The sequence below is a fragment of the Cervus canadensis genome, chromosome 6 (assembly GCF_019320065.1).
Source record: "Cervus canadensis isolate Bull #8, Minnesota chromosome 6, ASM1932006v1, whole genome shotgun sequence".
Classification (NCBI taxonomy): Eukaryota; Metazoa; Chordata; class Mammalia; order Artiodactyla; family Cervidae; genus Cervus; species Cervus canadensis.
Genome location: NC_057391.1, coordinates 4,946,187 through 4,967,235, shown reverse-complemented (window position 1 = coordinate 4,967,235; position 21,049 = coordinate 4,946,187). Strand labels below are relative to the sequence as shown.

At 47.1% G+C, this 21,049-nt stretch overlaps 1 protein-coding gene across 1 annotated transcript in view; it reads left to right on the top strand.

Moving 5' to 3' along the window:
* The window catches only part of SFXN1 (sideroflexin 1), a 51,829-nt gene extending 43,759 nt beyond the window's left edge, over positions 1-8,070 (top strand). The window contains exons 9-11 of the mRNA XM_043470676.1: positions 1,925-1,974; positions 2,358-2,405; positions 5,656-8,070. Of these exons, the coding sequence (XP_043326611.1) occupies positions 1,925-1,974; positions 2,358-2,405; positions 5,656-5,752 (195 nt within the window). The 3' untranslated portion in view covers positions 5,753-8,070. The remainder of the gene's footprint in view (positions 1-1,924; positions 1,975-2,357; positions 2,406-5,655) is intronic.
* Positions 8,071-21,049: the final 12,979 nt, after the last annotated feature.

Sequence of the window (21,049 nt, the reverse complement as noted above, 5' to 3'; positions counted from 1 at the left end):
AATCCTGGAAATCATAAACTAGTATGTAATGACAGAAAGTAGATCAGAGGTGGCCAGGGAATGGGTATAGGGTTTAGGAAAGATGGTGGAATGGCCAAGGGCACAAGAAACAAGGATGATAGCTACTAATATTTAATTATCTTGATTGTGGCAATGGCCTCACAGCTGAATTCCTGTCAAAACTTCTGCACGGTCAGTATGTACACTTGACTGTATTTCATACACAGTATGAAGTAAAGAGTAAAGATCATTGGAAAGAGAAAGAATTTACTCATACTAACTTTTTGAGCTTTTACATCATTGAATATGTATCTTTTTAAACTTGTGATTACTCTCCTTAATTCATTTAAAATATCCTGTTTCCACAATTCTGTGCTATGTCCCTCCCTCAAGTTCTGTGATTATTTAGGGGAAAACCAAACATCCTCAGCTCACTTTTAAAATCTCGGACCAAGTTCTGTTTGAAGTCGGGGTGAGTGAGGTGGGAGGGGGTGCTGGAAAGGAGTTGGGAGTAGGGATGACATCCAGGTTGAGCTTCGTGGGAGAGATCAGAATTATCCAGCATCCTTGTGGTGACTGAGAACCCTTCCAACAAAACCCTGTGCATGAGCCCCCGCCAGCCTTTGGTCTCTGCACACCTGTTGTTGAGATCACACACGGCTCTTTAAGAGTCCACTTGAGAAGCAGAGGCTGCTCTTGTGGGCTCTCGTGGGCCTGTCTTCCAGCAAGATCTTATTCAGTTCTTAGCTTGCCTTCCCATCTCCAAGTCTGTGCTCCCAGACTGATGAAAGGAGGAATGCTAGGAAGACGATTTACCTTCTCCTTATGAAAATCCTGCAGCGTCAGTTGGAGCCAGCTGCCCCAGATGCAGTATTTCCTTCTGCCATCCCTTGAGGGGCAGGGCCCGTCTACGCGAGCTCTGTGGGCCTGTCTCTGCTTGCTGACATCTCTCCCTTTCTCTCCCTTAACCCACGGGATGTACCTTTTCACCAGAGGAGCCTTCTCGGAGACCAGGGTACGCCTCTCACACAAGCCCCCTGGGGATCCTGATCTTTTAATTAACCACTCGTGTTAACTCTGGCTGATTTCATTACAACTAGTTGGCAACTTGGTGGCAGCTCTTTCAGTGGCCTTACTTATATAATCTATATATCTCGTTGCTCCTTACATTGCATATTATGCTTTTGTAAAATTCCCTTTTGAAAACTAAAAATCTAATAGCACTTACTCTCCGAAAAACCAACCAACTCACTCGTTTCCATTAGTGAAAATGTGGCAGCCAAGAATTTGTTACACCAGCAGTTATTTTAACCTTACTGACAGCAATTAAAACCAAGAAAGGAGGGGTGCGGGGTTGGGGGCGGGGCAGCAATGCCTTTTGGGTTTCTGAACATTCCAGGCACAGTGCTAGGTGCTTGATAAATGTTACCTGGTGTATCTTCACGCACAGGCTTTTAGGAAGCTGTTGGGATCTTCATTCTACAGAGAAGGAACCAGAGTTGGGCTGGGTGGACTCTGCCTCCCTCTCCCCACAGTGGGGGTGAACTGGAAGGGCAGAGATCTGAATACAGGTTTGTTAGTCTTCCGGATTTGGAGCCACACTCCTCCCCAGCCAGGAGACAAATTATAGCTAAGCGAGAACAGTTTCTCCAGCTCCCATTTACAAGCAGGCATCTCTCTGATTCTAAGCGCAAGGGAGGAATATGAGAAGCCACCTGCCCCTTGCATGTGCATCATGGCCAGATCGCCAAGAGCTGCGGGAAGTCAGGACTAACGTGCCGTTGCAGTGGTACCCCCACACCTTGCTAATCGCATCCCAGCTGGATCTGTAATGTGGCCACACTCCTTCCAGTTAACCAGCAGAAAAAACTGTCTCTGAGAGCCTATATAAAAAGTATTCAAAATTGCTTATTTCTCTACCCAGAGGTTCCCATGGATGAGCGCACCTGTTCAAGTTGGAATAGTTGGCTTTTGGTGAGTAGAATTACTTCAATGTCATTCTTTTTTTTTTTTAAGATTAATATACAGTGTATGAAAGTGAGGGCTAATATGGGACATGCATTTTGAAAACTGAGACCAGTCATTAGCTAGAAAGAAACTGTCTTTAGAGAAACCTGCAACATTTGGGGCTATTTGTGTGATTCTTTTTTAAAACTCCTTTTATCTCTTTGATTTTTTTTTTTTTAATTACTTTGGCAGACCTTAGTAGTAAAATTACACAAACAGGACATATTTTTGTGTTGGCAGTATAATACTCAAAAGAAAGAAAGGGGATTGTTATCAAAGTAAAATAGAAAAGATCTGAAAACTAGACCATTTCTAAAACGCTCTGATGTGTCTTTTCCGTTCTTTTTAAGCTTGGTATTTGCCACACCTCTGTGCTGCGCTCTGTTCCCTCAGAAAAGGTATGTATTTGTTGCTCTTCAGAACGATCATATGTTTTAACCCTAAAAACTAGTTGAAGACATGGGTTCATTTCACTAGGAGGGAAGTTGAGTCTCAAAAAGATAATGAAGCCGAGTCTCTAAAAGGAAGAGATAGAGGCAGAAATTAAATGCACGTCTATTTAGCCGAGTCTCTAAAAGGAAGAGATAGAGGCAGAAATTAAATGCACATCTATTTAATATCAAAACTCTCTTTGCCCAGCTCTTTGCTACCTGCTATGATTACATTTGAAAATGCTTTATTCTTGTGTCAGACCCAGGTTAACTCTGGGGCAGATTTGCTCTTATAAAAATTTAAATATGATTCACTGATGTCCAGTCCATTGGCTCAGGCAGAAATATTAGAATTTAAGTTCTACCCCCAGGGAGAGCAACTGTATGCACTTAACTTTGGTGGTTGGTATTTTGGCTTTCCTTCTTCATACTTGAGTTTTTTTTTTTTTTTTCTTTTTGCCTTAAAAGCCTTATTGTGCATATGTCTTTTATCACAAGTTGCCCTTGAATCCTGCCTTTGATTTAAAAACTGGATTAACTGGCATTAAATCAGCATCACATAAATCTGAGGCTTCAGCCTTTTTCTCGTCTAACGTCAAGGCGCGGAGGGGCAGCATTCTGCTGTTTTGCTGTGATTTCTGTTACCAGTCCTGCCTTTATCATGCCCTTCATGGGCCGACAGGCCCCACACAGATGGCCTTTACCGCCCTAGGCTTTCCAGTAGCTTTGGGATGCGGTAGTCTCTTCTAGAACTGATTTCATCAGGTCCCCCTATCTGATAGAGACATCCATCTTTTATCTGGTCTTTCACTTCTGTCTTTGACCCCCACTGTTGTTAGCTGGGGACTTAAATTTCAAGGAGAGGAAAGCTTTATCACCTTGATGCCCATAGTTAAGCCCCCCTTGGAGAGGTCAGGAGGTTCAGAACCTGTTGTGAAGCCTGATACAGATGAATTTCCTGAAGAGGAGCACTGTTTAATTGTGCGAACCCCAGAATCTCAGGGCTTCAGGTAAGAAAGGTTTGTTTCCTTAGTGTAGGCGCTGGAATATCAGTGTTCAGCGCTTGACCTTGACTCAGTGACTTAGGAGCATGGCATTTGGGTCGAGAAGGATCTGACTTCAAATCTCAGCTGCACCTCTAGTTTCCTTATCTATAAAATTAATATCGTACTGACTTTCCAGGGTTTTATAAGTGTTAAAAACACATAATGCCTGACCCAAAAATTGAGCACTAAGTCATAGCCATTATCATTGCCATTAGCAACATTATTTTAAAATTACCCAAGGCCTCCCTATATAGAAGAAAAAAACAGCCACTGTGCTTTTTTCTATATTCATAATTTTTCTTTTTTTGCATTATGTCTATAAATATATATCCTATCTTTTTGCCTCTTAGTTTACCACATCTCAGCTATTGTGGTGGTGGTTTAGTCACTAAGTCCTGTCTGAATCTTACTACCCCGTGGACCGTAGCCCGCCAGGCTCCTCCATCCATGGGATTTTCCAGGCAAGAATACTGGAGTGGGTTGCCATTTCCTTCTCCAGGGGATCTTCCCAACCCGGAGATCTCCATTGCAGATGGATTCTTTACTGACTGAGCCACCAGGAAAGCCCACTCAAGTAAAGAACAATTCTTTAGAAACTAATTACTAGTATTACCAAACCCAAGGTCAGCTGCTTCCAGCTCAGAAGCCAGTAATTCAAGACACAAGTGTCAGTAGAAAGGAAAGATGCTTTAATCAGGGAGAAGGTGGACTCATGTCCAGAGACCAACTGCAAAGATTTTGCTCAGTTGTGACAGTTGTTTTTTTTTCCACGTAATACCTTTTATTTAAATAAAAAAAGAAAAAACTTTTAATTTTTGTACTGGAGTGTAGCCAGTTCACAAAGTTGTGATAGTTTCAGGTGAAGAGCAGAGGGACTCAGCCATAGGCATACATGTATCCACTCTCTCCCAAACTGCCCTCCCATCCAGGCTGCCAGGTAACTTTGAGCAGAGTTCCATGTGCTACACAGTAAGACCTCATTGGTTATCCATTTTAAATATAGCAGAGTGTACGTGTCCATCCCAAACTCCCTAACTATCCCTTCTCCCCATCCTTCCCCCAGCAACCATAGGTTTGTTCTCTAAGTCTATGAGCCTGCTCCCGTTTTTTAAGCAAGTTCATTTGTATCGTTTCTTTTTAGATTCCACATATAAGGGATGTCATACCATATTTCTCCTTCTCTGTCAATCATGACAGTTTTTAAAGGAAAAAAAAGGAGGGGAAAGAACCTCAGTGAACCACCGACTCTGTCTTCAGATGTTGTCTTGCCCGAACGATCTGCCTGCAGATTGCTTGGCAAGGGGCAGAGTGGAGGGGTGGGTATTGGGGATAGAGAGCTCATCATTTTTTTAACTGCTTACTTCTTCATCTTCTTTCTATCTATCTAGGAAAAGAACAGGTTATTCAGGAGAGCGTAAGTCAGGAGTCAGGCTAAACTGCCTGGTGATCTCATTCCTATAATTAGTTTATTTTAAGATTAGAGGGGAACCAAAATGGGCAAATAGTAAAGGGGCAAGTGAGCTTTCCATAACAGACAGTCAACAATCTTGCTGGCCAGTTTTTCTTCATCCTCTTATATATTAAGTATGCATTCTTAATGAAAAATAAGCTGTAATACATATGCACATATAAAACATTCAGGTACATTTTTTACATGCACAAAGCAAAGACTCACAGGAGTCCTTCTCAGTAGTGTGACTACAAGAGATGTTTTTTCTCATATATTTTCATATTTTCTAAAAGTTTCAGAATATATATCACTATACAGTGGACAGAAGCACAGTAATGCAAGTGAATTTTTAGTGCTAAACATTCCACTGAATGCATGTATCTTTTTCTCATGAATGGTGAACATTTATGTTGTTTTTCTTGGGAAGTGTCCTGACCACAGATTATTTTCCGATACATCAGGGTCTGAGAGTGTCATTACCATACTGCCTTGCCAGCGATAAGTGGGTTTTAAGGCTTTTAGTAAGATGAGAGATTAAAAAGGGATCTGATGGTGGCTTTCTTTCTGATTTAGTGATAGTTTTCTGGGACACGAAGCATTTTTCAAACAGGGCTCTTGCACCAGTCATGGGGGTGGACGGGGGTCCTCACTTTGCTCTCCTCAGGTTCGAATTTCCACCTCCGTCCCGGGGATGACCCTGTCGTTTTCTCCCTTCTCCCAGTTCCATGTCTGTGACAAGCTTGGAGGCCGAGCTGCAAGCCAGGATCCGAGAGACCCACCCTGAAATACGGCGTGTGTACTTTAACAAGGGCTTATAAAGCAGGTTAAGAAGCGTCTTCAGAGGAGCCTGCCAGCCTCGAGCCTGGTGCAGCCGAGTTGGAGGGGAGTAGCCTGGGCGGCCGGGTTCTCTCGGGGACAGAAACCTGTTAAAGACCCATAGAAGCCTTTAGAGTCCAGCTGCTACTTAGGACACAGCCGCTGGGGGTCTGGGTGCCTCACCTGCCAGCCCCCGCCCCTTACATTTGAATCACGGTGTGATTCACAGACCCCTTCCTGTAGCTTCTATAGTCACTGTTCTTTCAAAGCCAGTGTCCCGACTCACACCCAGAGTTTTCCAGAGCACCGCTAGGCATAGAGTTAGATGTTCAGCATATTGATTGTCAGTCGGTGGAAAGGAAATCTGTTTAAAATACTGAATTTTTATCCCACTCTTGTTTCAAATCAAGGAGAGCTGACTAGTGAGTTGAGAAAACACAAAAGCCCTGAGGCTAAACTGTAAAAAAAAAAAAATGACTCGTAAATATTAAGGACAGTTTGCTTTTCTGCCCAGGTTGGGCAGGAGGCAACCTGAGTAGATGAATGTTTTGGATTTGTAGGATAAAAGCTCCTTCATATACCTCCTGAAAGTCAAAATAATAGACAGTTGTGATGCATGGAGGCCGCTGTCAACAACTGTAAGCTTTCCTATTGCTGGTGGCTTTCTTTGACTGAATTTTAAATTTATTATGTTTTATATTCTTATGAAGGTATTAATCTTACCTTGCACTTCTTGACTTTATATTTAGTCATTTAAATCAACTAATTAAGTAACTGAAATGCACAACTGTCAAATTTAGAGAGTATATTCAAACCAGCACTATATGACTGGGTTGAATCTGGCTTTATTTGTTTTTTTTAGAATCAAAAGAACAGTCTCATCTACCTACATCTCTTTTCTTGTCATCCTATAAGGTTTCTTTGGCTTTCAGAAAGATACAGAAATAATGTGTATGTGAATTAGTGACTCAATGGATTTTACTTGAATGTTGTATATTACATTCCACCCCATTTGAAAATAACCAGCCCATGGACCACTGTTTACATCACCTGTCCTAGTTTCACATGTAATATATTTAATGTAACAGATTATGCTGTAATTCTATAGAGGTTCAAAGGCATATGTGAGGTGATTATTTCAGTAAGTGTAGACTACACACTCAATACGATGTGTAATTCAGAGACCTGTAAGTGGAAAAACACGTAGAAACTAATTTGGGCAGATTTTCCTGCCGATGTGAGCAGACTGAATCTCCTCATAAAGAAGGAATGGTGTGTGTGCCTGAGTCTGTGCTTCTCTTTTCTCTAAAGCGGTGTGTGGACCTGAAGCTGCGGGCTGCTCTGAGCCCTCCTCTGTGCGCCCAGAACTTTCTCATGTACATTTTCTGTCCTAAGCCATTTGAAGCAAAAGCGCTTCCCTGTGACTTCTGACCTTGGATGTCTTTTGTTGCCATTTTTGCTTCTCTTTAAAAATTGGTAAAAGCTAGAAATTTGAGGCAGAGCTCCACGAGGTGCTTAAAGGGCACTTTTAACAAGAAACTAAGGCAACTTGAAGGGCTTCCCCAGTGGCTCAGATGGCAGAGAGTCTGTCTGCAGTGCAGGAGACTTGGGTTTGATACCTGGGTCAGGAAGATCCCCTGGAGAAGGAAATGGCAACCCACTCCAGTGTTCTTGCCTGGAAAATCCCATGGATGGAGGAGCCTGGCGGGCTACAGTGCATGGGGTCGCAAAGAGTCAGACACGACTGAGTGACTTCACTTTCACTTTTAAGACCTTGAACCCCCCCCACCCCCCAGCCTCCCGCCCCCAGCTAACCTCAGAATTCTTAGCCCTGGATAATTGGCAGCTCCATGTTAGTCTTCTTGAAAAATGAGTGACTGGTTGAAAGATTGACTAACCAGAAGTTTAGTGCATACCAGAATGAGATGACCAGAGCCTCATGACAAAAGGGATAATGAGCCTCAAGATGTGTCTTTTTAAACGTTATCTGTTGAAGCTTCTGATTTTTGATGCTTTATAGAGAAATATGAACTGTAGATTTGAATCATGGTTTATCAAAAGGAACAAAATGAACCAAGATTGGCAGTTTGCTGATCTCTTAGGAATACCTTTTCTGGAGAAAAGTTCACATGAAGTGCAATAAGCTTGTAAAGGTAAATAGTTATTAATATTTTGGGTAACATAATGAATTATGATTATAAGTATGAACTGACTGGCAGCTTTTATTTCAGTATTAGCAAGTGTCTGGTCAGTGTTGGAGCCCATGTATTATTTCATTTCAACTGGATGAAATGTTAAATAAACTCAGAATGAAAATAAATCCTCTCTTTTATTTGTATGTAAAGGATGAAGCAGTTTTTATGTTATGTCTGGGTGCCATCAGCAATGCCTGTATTAATCAGGTGATAATTTCTAGTTTTGGCCAATGGTTTTCCACTTTCTTGAACACCATAGCAGCACCCAGCACCCGCCATGAGCCCCACAGTGTAAATTCCAGGAACATTCATCATGACACAGGGAATGAGATTCTGCCTTTGGCCTTGGTGACTAACACCCTTGCACACGATGCTGAGGTCAATTTGCTTTTATATTGTTTGTCAGATTTTAACATGGACCTAGCATTTGCCATAGTTCACAGAGAAAATGTAAATTTAACCCAGGGTCTGGGGAGTGCCTTATTAACAGGAGTAATAAAGAACCGAGCATTTTACCCTCCTTGGTCACATCTCTGAGCCTGTTTGACTGCCAAAACTCTGTTCATCACTTAAATCATGGAGATATATTTGAGATATATTCTAGGAGTCAGACAGAGCCAGTACAGTCTGGATTGTACCTGTTTTTAAAATACATGTATTTGGGCTGCTGACATTCTTTGTGACCTTCAGTTTTATTGGTTTGGATTGTTTGGGCAGAATAAGTGGATCTGCGTCATAGAGCTATTGTAAACAAGATAACTCCCGTATAGCGCTTCACATATTGCCCAGCACACTCAACGGATGATTGTTCATCATGTATTTGTTTAAAGACTCTGGACGTGCATTCAAAATGCCAGTGTATCAATATACTGGTAAGATTTGAGAATCCCAGCAACTTCCCTAGAGACAACCCACAACCTCACTAAAAATAGCAGATTAAAACGGTCACAGGAAGACACTTGAATCAATCCTTTTAAAGTCCCTAACAAGGGTTTGCCTAAATGAGACAGAGGTAGGGAAGGTTTCTGCACGTAGATGAGAAAGCTGGGGCTTCGATAGTACAAGTTCAAGACTGTCCCCGGTCGCTTGAAAACTATAGTGGCGGCCAAGGTCTGACACCCAAAGCTACAATTGGAATGCTCTACTAAAGTTAGTTTTTCAGAATTTGTGTATTCTCATGCATTCAGAGTTTCACTGAAAGCCAAAGAAAAGGTTTTATTTGGTAGCAGTGATACAAGGATCGCTTAAACTCTAGATATTCAAAGTGTGGTCCATAGCCCAGCAGCATCCAGGTTTGTTAGAAACGCAAGTTCTTGGGCCTCAGCGTCTGCGGAAAGAGGAGCCGCAGCATTCCTGCACGCGTCACAGCTGGAGAAGGTCTGCCGTGCCGCATCCCCGCGCTCCCAGAGACCCAGGTTTCCCTCGGTCAGTTTCAGGTCAACCTCAGATACTCTGAATGTGTGTATCCACCCCTCACCAGACTCCAAGGAAGCTTCCAGCCTCAATGTGGACAGTCAGGGACACGATCAACACGCTTGCAACCTCTGTTTTGTCCACGGCCACAGCTCCGTCACCTGAAACGCGTGGCCCCAGTCGACCCGTGATTACCCGGTTCATATGGAATTTGAGTTCTTTCCAGGAATCTGAAGAAGGGTCCTCACATTTCCAGTTTCCAGTTGTGGCAAAGAATCCACTTGGTGTCACGGAGAGGTCATCCCCAGGAGGTGGGAAAAACAAGGAATCTCAAGGTTTCTAGAACAGCTGGAAGTGAAGGTTACCCCTGGGAGCCGAGCGGCAAGGAGGCTGGGACCAGCCAGGTTGTGGCCATTGTTCCTGAGCCGACCCAGCTGTCACGGAGGCCAGCGCTGCCCCTGGAGCTTCCAGGAAGAGGGAGCGCTCCAGACGATACACAGAGGGCTTGTTGGACCCTGGGGAGCCCAGGATATGCCCAGTCTTCAAGGGAAGGCCTGTGAGGCTCAGAGAAGAGGGCTGATTCGTCTGATATCACGTGGGGGCCAAACTGCCACCTCAGTCCAGGCCTGTCAAACCCGAGTGTCTGCCACTGTGCTTCCCAGCTTTTCCATCAGTAGGCATGCCTAGAACTAGCTTTGGTACCAAAGCTAAATCACAGCCTTCAGTGTGTTTTGTTTTTTTTTTTCCTGCATACATTACTCCTTGTAATACCCCCAAGAGGTTCCTGTGAGCGTCACATCCATTAAAAAGGTGGGAAAACTGTCTTGAAGAGGTGAAATCACTTACCACAAACCAAACAGGGTGAATTCAAAGGACTGTAGAAGATGTATTCACGTTCCCACATACAACCCCACAAACAAAAGGTTTGTAAAACATACAAATTCAAATAAGCACCCAGCCAAGGTGAAAGGCGGGTCAACAGGCTCATTTCCAGATGGGATTCCGTATTAGAGTAACGCAAGCAATGATTCTCAAAGGACGGTGCCTGGGCCAGCAGCGTCAGCGTGGCTAGACGTGTGTGTGTTCTGGCCCTTCCTGCTGTCCTGAGTCAGACACTAGGGTGACTTCCAGCGAGCCCCCCGAGTGATTGTGACACCGCCCATGCACACTGGAGCACTGTTAGGCAGATGTTAGGATGCATGCTGGAGCTGGACTCAGCTCTGCTCTAGGAACCGAGGAAGCCTAGGCTCTCTGACCGTGTTTCCTCATCTGTAAAGTGAGGTTAATGCTGCTTCCCTTGTTGACTTACTGCGGGGATTCAGTGAGAATTAACAGATGGACAGCCCTGGGACCTCTCTGGTTAAGACTGTGCTTCCAATGCAGGGGGTGTGGGGGTGAGCCCTAGCCAGGGGACTGAGATCCCACATGCTTTGCAGCACAGACAGAAGATAAAAAATAAAATAAATGGACAGCACTGGTGTCTGGCACACGGCACACTCAGCAGTGGTAGCTGAATTTCTGTGACCCCAGGGCTGGAAGCCTAACAGCGCTGTTGGTGATCCCGCTGGGAACAAGCACTCTCATGACCACTGGGGACATCCAAACTTTCCTGTAAGACAGTTTGGCAGTATTTATCAAAACTTATAAAAACACATACCCTCCTTAAAGCAATTTCACTTCTAAGAATTAATCCCCCAGGTGAATACACTCGGATTCACAGGAGGCCTGGCTACTCCTGGGAGACTTATGAATGCAATGGTCGAGGAAGGTGAAGGAAGGGGGAGGTTGGAGAATGTTTTCAGAAACTGCCAGGTAGGAAAAAGAAGTGTATGTCATTATAGGGTAATCCAAAGTATGAGTATAAGTACCCTTGGGGAAAAATTCTTCTAATTTCTGAATTGGATTTTTGCAAGAGAAATAATAATTGATTATCACAAATATAAAGTAATTTGGAAAGAAATCGTCTCTCTGGATAGTGCGATTTTAAGTAATTAAAAATTTTTTTCCTTTGCCTTTCTAATTTTCCATTTTTTCTTCTGCTTCTGAACTCAGGACACGTTCAATACTTTAAAAAACAAGAATGTTAACTATGCATATAGACCCAGTTTTGTAATAAAAAATGCATTGATATGTATAAAAAGATATATTCCACAATGGTGAAAAGCTGGTGTCTATGGATTTACAGGGAAACTTTATTTTCTTTACAATTTTCTGTTTCTCCGATTCTCTGGACTGCTTCTACATTGGTTCTATTTATAAAATCAGAAAGATGTCAAGTTCAGGCCGTTCAGAGGCCCCAGCTCAGACTCGGAAGAAGGTGCCTCTCAGCTCCCAAGCCCTGGGGTTGCCGAGCCAGTCATCGACCCTCCCCTTGATTCCGGCTCCCCCGGCTAGCAACGATGGAAACAGAATCTGCCCCCGAGACCAGCCTGAACCTGGGGTTTCCGCGCTCCAGAACAGAGAGAGCCGCAGCGCCGAGAGACGCCGCCAGGGGGCAGCATAGCCTGCAAGATCGCGCGGTTGGAACCCGCCGATCCCCAGAACGGCAGGCAGAGGACGCGGGGCCGCAAAGGGCGGCCTGGGAACGTGCATCTCTGGATTTCCGAGGCCAGGTCGGGAGGATGACGCAGGAAGCTACGAGAAGGACATGCGCTCTCAGGCAGCAGGAAGCTGGGAAGATGCGGAGACAGGCAGGAACGGAGTCATCCCCTGGGGCTTATTGTGCAGAGCACCTGATTCCCGACGGGAGGAGTCAGAACTGAACCCAGAACCGCTGTGAGCCGCAATCTGTCCCTGCCCTTAGCCGTCGCGCCTGGCCCTGGACAAGGGGCCTGAAGCCAGCTTGCAGAGGGGAGCTGGGGGATGGGAGGGCTTTAAGGAATGGTATCCCAGCTGATATTGGGAAGAGGAGGAGAGATTTTTCCCTGGGAGGAGAAAAGGGGCGGGGAGAAAGGGAGGGCTCCTGGTACAGAAAAGGCTTCACCTCACCAAGAAAAGACCTGGAAGCCCGGGAAAGTGTGGCTGAGTGGTGTGTGCAGGGAGGGAACTGTGGGGGAATGCCGCCGGTATCTCAGGGTTGTGAGGGCCCCCCAGCACCCAGTGACGAGAGCCGGCTTCATCCGAAAGCAGGCAGTCCCTATGCAGCGTTTGTCCGAGGGAGGAACAGCAGTCTCCCCCTCGCTCGGCCACCGGTTTGGCATCAGCCAGATCCCCTCTCTGAGCCTCAGTGTTCTCATCTGTAAAATGGAACCAATAAAACCTACATTACGGTCTTGCTGTGAAGCTTAACATGGATAAACGGAGAGCCTGAAGTCATGACTTTCCTTCCCTTGTCCTTTTATCTCTCTGCAGTAAAGCAGATAGAAAAGCCCTAATTTACAGAATGTCACAATGGCAGCTCAGCGAGCATTACTAGTCCAGGGGAGTCGTCCCAGCTAGTTTCCAGGGACCAGGAAATCATTTCATCCTGTGTGATTGCAATCAAGAACAAGTTCTTTCGTCTTATTCCCGTTTATAATGAAAATGTATTTTAATCATGTGCAGCCTCCAAGAAAGATGGTAGCAGGAGAGAAGAGTGTTTTTTGATAAGAAAAAGCTAAAAATAGAGATGAGGATGTCGATTCTATTGAAATTCCAAAGGATGCCAACATCGGATACAAACTCTGAATAATAATTTCGGTCCAGATGGTAGGAGGGGGCACTGCTGGGAGCCCTTTCCCCCCGTGGAACCATCTCAGGTGCAGCCAGAGAAGGGCTGTGCAGCTTTCTGGCTGGGCCGCGTGGGTGCAGATGGCTGTAATGGGAAAGAAAGAAAAAGTTTTCTTCCAGCAGCCTTCTCACCAGCAGGGTGACTCACATCTGTAAATCCAGTGGTGATGACCTGGTGAGGAGGAAGAGGGTGCTGTTACTGACAAAGAAGCTGCGAGGGAATTTTGCCTCCAGGGTGAGCCTCCAGCTTCCCCGAGCTCCTTTGCAAGGCAAAATCTGGACAATGGGGAAAACAAAACAAAGAAACCCCAGGCTGCTAAGTAGAGCCTGACAGTAAAAATGGAGGGAGGAAGAGGGGACGTCTGGACAGAACGCTGCCTGAACCAGCTGTGGGCAGTAGCTCTCAAGTCTGAAGGTTGAAAGCAGGTCGGGGTCGGGGTGGGGGGCGAGGGGAAGAGGGGTGAGGGTTGGGGGTGCAGGTTTGGGGGGAGAGGGTGCCAAGAGGCAGCACATGCGCGGCTCCCGTCCTTGAAACTGCACAATAAGAGGGCGCCCCAGTCTGGGGGGAGGACAGGGTCTCTCCCCTCGCCTTCTGCAGCAGCATCAGGAGAGCCTTTCACAAGTCCCACTGCTCAGGCCCCATCCAAGCCAATCACATCCCCACGAGCAGAGGTGGCCTGGGAATCGGCATTTTCGGCTCCCCAGGCCTTGGGTTCTGAGTGCAGCCGGGACTGAGGACAGTTGTTCTCAGGACTGAGGAGTACACGGAAGTGTCTTCACGGCTTTGGAGGCGCGGGAGTTGCGGGGGGCGCGGGGGCGGGGGCGAGGCTGATGCCCGGCAGTGAGGTGCGGCTCCGCAGGGAGCTCGGAGCGAGGACGCGTTATTATTAAATGCACGCGCCTCCCCAGGAGCCGGTGACAGACGAGGGGTGGGTGGCGGTGAACTGTAACTCCAGAAGCCACCAGCTCACGGGTGAAGCGGCGGCCTTTCGGGCGCTTGCCAGGGTCGGCAGGGCGCTCCCGGCCCCAGACCCTCCGCTCGGCCCGCCGGCCGTCGCGGCGAGGGGACGACCAGCCTTCCGACCCCGGGGTAAGAGGGGACCCGGACCGTCGCTGGATGCCCACAGCACACGTCCGCAGGAACGCAGCAGCGCGGGAATTCTGGAGGCCGTGGGTCTGCAGAGCTTGCAGCCTGAGTGCAGTGATGAAGCTGCGGGAGCCCCGCAGGGCGCTCTATTCCGGGCACGCAGCTGCCTCCTCCAGCCTTTCCCACCCCATCCCCGCTCCCGCAGGTTCCCCCTGGCATGCCTCCTCCTTCAGCGGTCTGTTCTGCCTCAACCTCTCCGACCTAAGAAGCTCTTTCTTTTCACTACCAAAATAATACATGCTCACAAGGATAAACGAAGATGACACAGGAGTGTGTAAAGTGATCACTTCCTTCCTTCTAATCCCAGTCCCAGCCCTGCCTTCTTCGGGGGTGGGGGGTGGGGGGTGACTTGTATTGATCTGTGCTCATCCCGGGCTTCCCTGACATCTGTTGGTGGATTCCCGGGTGGGGAAGATCCGTTAGGGAAGGGATAGGCTACCCACTCCAGTATTCTTGGGCTTCCCTTGTATGGCTCAGCTGGTAAAGAATCTGCCTGTAATGTGGGAGATCTGGTTTTGATCCCTGGGTTGAGAAGAGCCCCTGGAGAAGGGAAAGCCTACCCATTCCAGTGTTCTGGCCTGGAGAATTCCATGGACTGTATAGTCCATGGAGTAGCAAAGAGTTGGACACGACTGAGCAACTTTCACTTTCATCTGGACCTCGCATAGTATGCCATTAAGTGTAAGTGTGTTCAGGTTCCCCTGTTGGCACTAGTGTGGAATCCGCCTGCCAATGCAGGAGACGTAAGAGATGTGGATTTGATCCCTGAGTTGGGAAGATCCCCAGGAGGTGGGCATGGCAACCCACTCCAGTGTTCTTGCCTGGAGAATCCCATGGACAGAGGAGTTTGGTGGGCTGTGGGCCATAACGTTGCAAAGACTGAGGCACAAAGTGAAGCAACTTAGCACATAAGTATATTTGGTTTGACTTTGTACAAATGAAATACACATATTCTCCTACAAATTTATTTTTCCCCTTAAAATTTTCATATTTTTAGGTAATATTTATAGCTCTTCCTCATCCTTGCTAAGAGCTTCATAGAAGTCTGAAACAGTAATTCCTATAATTTATTAATCATTCCTCTGTTGATAGACATTTCTGTTATTTCCACATTTTTGCTACTACCGAAAAAATAAAAAATTCTGTCCTGAATACCCTTGTGCAAAGATTTATATTGTTAAGCTGTTGTTTCTGTAAAAGAGGCTCCTATAAGTGAGATGAGTTAGGTCCTAGGAGCATTTAAATTTTTGGTGGTGATGATCAAAGCCAGCTGTTATTAGTGTTTATTTTGATGTGCATGATAAGCACAGTTTATTCATCATCCCATTTTAGCCTCATATCAACTCTGTAAGATAAATTCTATTATTAGCCTAATTTTTCACACAATACATTGAGACCTAGAATGGCTGACACCCTTGCCCCAAATCCCACAAAGATCATATGGATTGTCCTCCAAAAGGGTATTTCACTCTAGCAGTAAGGGCCCACACCGTCCCCAATACAGGATATAATTGTCTTTTTAAGAACTAAAAATCTAAAGGTAACCTTTAAAAGCCTTTACCCTGTTCCTCTCCCTGCCTCCTCCCGCTTTGGTCTTTCATGCGCCTGACGCCTGTCGCTGCCGTCTACACAGCCCTCAGGCGCCCGAGCCCTGGTTCACTGCTGCTCAGGCCCCACAGCAAACCTGTTCAAGAGGAACCGATCATCCTCCTTTCATAGGAGAGAAAACTGAGGCGCAGAAAGGTCATATGACTCCCCTGGGGTCAAGGTCAACGGGAGGAGGAGCCAGGCTCAGACTGGGGACAGCGTCCTGCACCTCCTACAGACCAGGTGCAGAGCAGCTTGCCATCGTTCACACTGCTCCATCCTCTCACCCGAACGCTTCCAGGCTCTCATTACCTCATTTTAAAAACACACTTTCCACCCTGGAATTTGTCCAGTTGGGAAGTGATGCTTCCTGGTAATCTGGTCCTAAATTGCTTAGCAAAAGCTGCAATGAAAGGCTTGTCCTCGGTGAAGTCACATCAGAAGTCCCATCTTGGAGATGCGAATCAGATGGTGGAAAGGAGAGTGTCCCATGTACACAGAGCCGGGGGGGAGCTGCCTAGGTCTCCCCAAGATCTGCAGCCGTCAAAGACCAGAGACCCCAGTTCTGGAGATGCTACAGTTTAGAGAAAGAGCCAGGTGGGCTGACCCCTTGCATCAGAAATGCACCTCCAACCTACACTGTTGGTGGGAATGTAAATTGGTACAGCCAGTGTGAAAAACAGCATGGAGGTTTCTCAAAAAACTAAAAATAGAGTTATCATATGATCCAGCGCTTTCACTCCTAGGCATATATCAGGAAAAAAAAAAAGAACTCTAATTTGACTAGATACATGCTTCCCAATGCTCATAGCAGCATTATTTACAGTTGCCAAGATATGGAAACAACTAAATGTCCATCAACAGGTGAATGGATAAAGATGTGGTGTACATATACAAGGGAATACTACTCAGCCATAAAAAGAATGAAATTTTGCCATTTGCAACAATGTGGATGGATTTGGAGGGTATTATGCTAAGTGAATAAGACAGACAAAGACAAATACTGTAAGATCTCACTTATATATGGAATCTAAAAAATACAAATAGTGAACATTTAAAAAATGAAGAAGACTAGAAAGAAAAAGAGAAAGAAAGAAGGAAAGGAAGAATGGCCTCAAAGAATGACATGGGTGGTTCCAAGGATGGTGGCTGCCCCAGTGTAGACATGACACTTTACCTGCCCCTCTTGTTCTAGGACGCCCACCAAGAGTCAATCAGACAGAGGATGGCTGAGAGAACTTACTCCTTTATGACTCTGAAAGTAGTGAAGTGAAAGTGTTAGTCTTCAGTCATGTCCAGCTCTGCGACCCCATGGATTGCAGCCCACCAGGCTCCTCTGTCCAGGGGATTCTCCAGGCAAGAACACTGGAGTGGGTGGCCATGCCATCCTCCAGGGGATCTTCCCCACACAGGGATTTAACCTGGGTCTCCTGCATTGCAGGCAGATTCTTTACCATCTGAGCCACAGGGAAGCCCCCCTTTATGCCTCTAGTAATAATGAAAACACTGATGACCTTTCCCCAGGGCTTGACTGAGCTCTTCTCTGGCTCAGACCCCCACTTTCCTCAGTCTCTCATGACCCATAGATCTCTCCCCGCACCTTCACCCCCACCCCCACGGAGGGGGTCTTCGAAATCCCTGCTGAATCAGGCTCTTCACTCCAAATCAATGAAATAGACACAGAACAGAATCAGCCAGGACATCTGTCCCAGGGACTCTGCCGCGGACCATGACTCAGTTCCTGTGTGCCTCTTTGAGCCCTGGCTTTCTCATTTGTACAAGGAGGCAGTAGTAGGAGCTGCCTGCCGGGGATTGTGCGAGGGGCTCGTGTGGCGATGCTCAGAGAGGAGGAAGCACCGCCTAGGGCACGCACGCCAGCATCTAAGCTGTCCTGTCCCAGTCCGCTGGGGCTGCTCTAACAGAAATACTGCAGACCAACCCGGTGCCTTATAGACAATGGAAATTCAGTTCTCAGATTTCTGGAGACTGGGGAGTGGGAATCATGGCCCTGGCGATTCCGTGTCTAGGGGGGACCCGCTTCCTCACTGAGGGCCATCTCCTCACTATAACCTCACAACCTCCCAGGTTGAAAGGGAGAGCTGGCTCTCTCTGTTCGGTAAGGGACCTTATCCCAATGCTGAGGGTTCTGCTCACATGGCCTAATCACCCCTGCAAAAGCCCCACCTCTCTAGCAGCATCGCGTTGGGGATTAGTTTCAAATGTGAGTTTCAGTGGTTGGGGACACAAATGTTCAGCCTGCAGCAGTTAGCATCTCACCCGGGGGGCCTGGTCCTCAGGGAGCAGGACTGGAGTTCGTATGTTTTTAGTGAGGTGACACCAGGAAGCACGAGGGGGGAGCAGGGGGCGTGACGGGAGCCAGCCAGGGCCGGCTGTGGTTTGAGCCGGCTCCTGTGTAGGCGCCTGGGGCTCAGCCCACTGAGGAAGCGTGGACTCACGTCCCTGCCATCTCCCCGCACAACGCGAGGGAGGTGGGGGCGTTCATCCGGACTCTGAGCCCCAAGATGTAAGCGTTGCCCTGGGAGGTGGTGGCCCGCCCCTCTGAACGTCTGGGCACAGCTGCGTGAAGAGACAATCCTGTGGCAGAGAAGAGGGATGCAGACGCTGGAGGAGGGTGGTGCTTGGCCTCAGGCCCGCCCTGGAGGCTCAGGAGCATGGCAGGGGCCTCATGGACTCTGCTCCAGTTACCACATCACCAGTAACAAGAAGTGTGCCCAGCGAGGAGTTTTTCTGTTCACTGCCCACTTAAGTGTAACAGAGCACTTTGCCCACCTCGGCACGCGTGCACACGACCAGCTGGATCTAGTTTTATTGTTCTCTGGGCTGCTTGATGGCTTCCCAGGGGGCGCTCGTGGTAAAGAACCCAGCTACAGATGCAGGAGATGCAGGTTCAGTCCCTGAGTCAGGAAGATCCCCGGAGGAGCGCATAGCAACTGACTTCAGTCTTCTAGCCTGGAGAGTTCCAGCGACAGAGGAGCCTGGAGGGCTATGGGCTGCTGGGTCACGAGGAGTCAGACAGTACTGAAACGACTGAACACACGAATGTGACAAATACTTAAGCAGCCTCCCCGGTTCATGCAAAGGTAAGAAGGGAAATGACCAGTCTCGGAGGGCTTCTGTGTGCCAGCAGCCGCGCTAAGCGCCCGATCCTCATACAGCTCAAGCACGTGGGGGTTCATAGCGCTGTTTTGTAGGGAGCACACCTGAGGCCTAGAGAGGTTATGCATCTTGTCCCAGATCACACAGCTGGTAAGAGATTCAAATACATGATATTTAAAATTCTGGCATTAGTCATCCCAACTGCTGCTGGAATGGAATGAAAAGAGCTCTATTTGAAGGAGTCCAGAGATCTGGTGAGTGGGAACGACAGAGCAAGGTATTCAAAGTCAGATGCCTAAAGGGCTGAGTTAATGACCTTAAAGACACTTCCCACAGGTCCTCCTCCCGAAGGGTTTCTCTTTTGTTCTCAGGAAAGCCAGGTGATTAATTGAACACTGAGGTGAAGAATGGTCCCGCATCACGTTGACTGGGCATCATTGATAACAGCACCCTCTTCTGTTCCCAGTCATCTTGGTTTTGTACAGTGAGCTGTCTCCCTCTACACAACGGTGGCTCAGATGGTAAAGAATGTGCCTGCAATGTGGGAGACCCAGGTTCCATCCCTGGGTTGGGAAGATCACTAGGAGAAGGGAATGGCTACCTACTGGAGTATCCTTGCCTGAAGAATCCCATGGACAGAGGAGCCTGATGGGCTACAGTCCATAGGGTCGCAAAGAGTTGCATACAACTGAAGTGAGTCAGCACACACACACACACACAAAAATGATATTAAGTTTAAAGAGCTTCCTATGGTTTATTTTACTTAATGCTCCCCACAATCTTGAGAGTTGAACTATAAAGAAAGCTGCACCAAAGAACTGATGCTTTTGAACTGTGGTGTTGGAGAAGACTCTTGAGAGTCCCTTGGAGCAAGGAGATCCAACCAGTCCATCCTAAAGGAAATCAGTCCTGAGTGTCCATTGGAAGGACTGATGCTGAAGCTGAAACTCCAATACTTTGGCCACCTGATGCAAAAAGCTGACTCACTGGAAAAGACCCTGATGCTGGGAAAGATTGAGGGCAGGAGGAGAAGGGGATGACAGAGGATGAGATGGTTGGATGGTATCACCGACTCGATGGACATGAGTTTGGGTGGACTCCAGGAGTTGGTGATGGACAGGGAGGCCTGGCGTGCTGCAGTCCATGGGGTCGCAAAGAGTCGGACACGACTGAGCGACTGAACTGAACAATCTTGAGAGGGAGCTGTTTCTGGCGCCACTTGATGAATGAATTTGAAGAGAGACCCAGAGAGGCAAGATAATTGGCATGAGGCCACGCAGCAAGCCCCCAGTATGGCTGAGACTGGATCCCAGATGCTCAATCCCAAAACCCATGTCCTTTTTGCTCTGCCATCCTGCACTGCTCTTAGACTGGAATCCATCCATCCATCCATTCTTTCTTTTTCTTATGGGCACACGAAGCCAGTCCTCGTGTTTGACTCTGCTTCCCAGAAGCTTAGAGTCCAGGACACAAAATCCAGGCTTGCACCTCAGCCCAAAGCCCATGTGGTTCTATGCAGGGCACATGGTGTCACTCTGTGAGCCTGCCTGTGGGTTTCAGTCCTGGTTTGGGGGCTAACAAGTTGAGTGACTTCACCTGGGAGACTCTATCTGCAGAATTAGATAATCCAAGCAAGTGCCTGCCTCATACAGCTGTTGGGAGGATGAAAGGAGATAATGGTCAGAGAAAGGGCTTGGCACTGTGCCAGCATACAGGAAGTGCTCAGAAAAAAAAACAGTGAACCATTCTTTTCTCTATCAGGTAGGAAACACCACCCAGATCTGAATCTGGATGATAGAGTCTCTAAGAAGCCAGAAAATTGGGGTTTTGTTTTTGGTTTTAGCGTGCGGCTGGGAACAGTGATTCAAAATTTATCTTTCCCCTGGGAAACATGGACCACTTTCCAAAGAAAACAACAGGGCCTGTGGAGAGGAGAGTTATTTGGCTTCTGAGGGAACGGGACTTGAGAAATGTGGGTCCTTTATTTCTGCATCTGTGCGCCATTTATCCTGAGAGTCTCCATTTAATCACACAGGGAAGGCGGAATCCAAGGGGGAGGGGTATTTGCATAATAAAAGAGGTGATTGAATTTAAACGTGTGCAGTCTCTACCTTTCAGAGCCTGCAATCCTT